This window comes from Priapulus caudatus, unplaced genomic scaffold (assembly GCF_000485595.1).
Source record: "Priapulus caudatus unplaced genomic scaffold, Priapulus_caudatus-5.0.1 Scaffold10, whole genome shotgun sequence".
NCBI lineage: Eukaryota > Metazoa > Priapulida > Priapulimorpha > Priapulimorphida > Priapulidae > Priapulus > Priapulus caudatus.
Window position 1 is genome coordinate 615916 of NW_014577071.1, and position 2500 is coordinate 618415.

The 2500-nt window shown below is 47.6% G+C and overlaps 1 protein-coding gene across 1 annotated transcript in view; it reads right to left on the reverse strand.

Moving 5' to 3' along the window:
- Window positions 1-2500, reverse strand: part of LOC106806914 (gamma-aminobutyric acid receptor subunit beta-like) — a 68550-nt gene that overhangs the window by 12316 nt on the left and 53734 nt on the right. The window contains exon 5 of the mRNA XM_014809084.1: window positions 2094-2158. Within this exon, the coding sequence (XP_014664570.1) occupies window positions 2094-2158 (65 nt within the window). The remainder of the gene's footprint in view (window positions 1-2093; window positions 2159-2500) is intronic.

Here is a 2500-nt window from a genome sequence, read left to right on the forward strand (position 1 = left end):
ATAGATAACTATTCGATAAACTATTCGATCACTATAGATAACTATTCGATTAGTTTGACTTCTATATTATAGAGATCAGTAGATGACGCGAATGACGATGACGAACAAACATGGCAAACGACATGATACAAACATGGTCGCCATATAGAGTGACGGTTGTTTCAGCAAATCACGGAAGCAGATTCCTGATGCTGGTCACGATTTCCTTAAACAGGAAAGCAACCGTGTGTTACGATTTCCTATTATAATTACTACAATGACCTTGCGCGCGCATTGGAGACTATTTCGATATACAATTCGACTTTCGATTAGAAATACGAAAGATAGAAAACATCGTCTGCTATAGCGTCGATGCGTAAAGATCACGACCGGACGCCAACTCGTCTGCGAAGTTTTCGACTCGCCGCCATCGACTCCGGTTTAAACGTTAAAATTATGGATTTCGCGTCGCCTTTATGGGATCTGTAAATGTAATCTTGCGACGTCGCCGACTGCCGTTGGGGGGCTCGTAAACGCTGATCGAACGACGACGGCGGAGATTCGATGCACGCGTAGCAATCGGCTGCGAAACGCGCCGAGAAAACGCAACCAAGTAAACGATAATTGGCAAAGTGAGGCGAAGAAGAAGAAGACAAAGACGAGGAAGAGGAGGCGGAATAAAAAGAAGAGGAAAGAAAATAGGAAGAAGAAGAGAAAGAGGAAGAGGAAGAGGAAGAGGAAGAGGACGAAGAAGGAAAAGACAAAGAGGAAAAAAAGTAGAGGAAGAAGAAGAAGGAGAAGGAGAAGAGATCCTTCGCGTTAGCTGTACGTTCTATGTAGCAACGCCGCAGCCATTCTTTAATAATATCGTTGTAATATTTATATGCCTCTACGTCTCGAATGATCGGAGACAGTCCGTTCCAACTCCATGTAGGCGGCTCGTTACGTTATATACGCTCGCTGTAGTCGCTGCCTGTTCTGCTAGCATCTATGACAAATACGACATACGCATACACGCTCTCCTATGACACTATCTGTCATATGAAGATTCTTCCTATGACAAATAATGTTGTATGTGTTGTGCGCATCATAGGAGTTTAGGAGCGCTATTATGAACGCAAGCAGTGAATTTCAGCTGTAAAGCGAAACGAAGTTCACTCGTCAATATTTGTCATAGGAAGAATCTTCCTATATGACAAATAATGTCATAGGAGAGCGTATATGCGTATGTCGTATTTGTCATAGATGCTAGCAGAACATGTTGTTATGTTATATGCGCTCTCACTGTAGTCGGGGTGGGTCAGGACGCATGGCATTACGCCGGGCTGCGTGGTGGATACGTGCGAGAGTCAAGGCTCTCGGGTTAGTTCGTCTCATTATGGGCTACATTTGTAACATTTTAGCAACAGCACGTCTGAAAGGTTGCGAATTAGGGAGGCGATGTAAAGTGACAATCGCGCTCACCAGCGCCGCCTAATGAACGGAACAGGCAACTCATTACAGGGAGAGAGAGGGGGGGGGAGAGGAAGGGGGAGAGGTTGAGAGAGAGGGAGAGGGAGAGGTTGAGAGAGAGGGAGAGGGAGAGGTTGAGAGAGACGGAGAGTGGCTGAGAGAGCGAGAGAGAGAGAGAGAGAGGGGGTGAGAGAGGAAGGGGAGAGGTTGAGAGAGACGGAGAGTGAGTGAGAGAGCGAAAGAGAGAGAGAGAGAGACAGGGAGAGAATGACAGAGAGGTAGAGAGCGAGAGAGAGAGAGAGAGAGAGGGAAGGAGCGAGAGAAAGCGAAAGAGAGCGCGTGAGAAGGAGAGAAAGAGAGAAAAAAAGGGGGAGAAAGAGAGCGTGAAAGGAAGCGAGAGCGAGAGAGAGAGAGAGAGAGAGAGAGGGGGAGGGTTCGCTGGGTTCCGCGCACGTCAGCCAGTGGGCTGTATTAAACGAATGCTCGACAAGCTGTATTCAACGTTTTATTCACCTCTTGATGCCGCGCGAGGGTGTGCGCGAATGGGAAACTTTGACCTGATTAAGCACCGTTACTATACGCATCGTTATTTCCTTGTACTTTCATTTCCTTTCCTTTTTATTCGTTATTGTCGCTCATTGCTACGATGACCGAATACCAACAAACCACCGTCGCAGCAGTGGCGGACGGTTTCCCGGCGTGGGGTTTTCCTTTACTAACCGTGCATCTGAATGGAATTACATGTGCATTTAATCGCAATGAATCCGGCAGGATTTTAAGGCGCCCGACCCCAGGATTGTCTGTTCGGAACGCCGCCGCAACGCAATCGATAGTAGCATCCCTAAGCCATTTGATTGAGGAAATCAACTAGATCTCGTTGTGTGCAAAGAATCCCGTCGGCCGAAGCGTCATCCGATTTGCTAACGTATGCCTTTCGTGTTTTTTTTTCGCTCGCCCAAGCGAATGAGACTCGCAGCCTCCGACCAACGACGCGTTTATTAAGTTATGCTTTAAAATCGGGGATGGCTTCTGCGAGAGCAGAGATAGCGGCTGGGATCGCGAGCGGGAG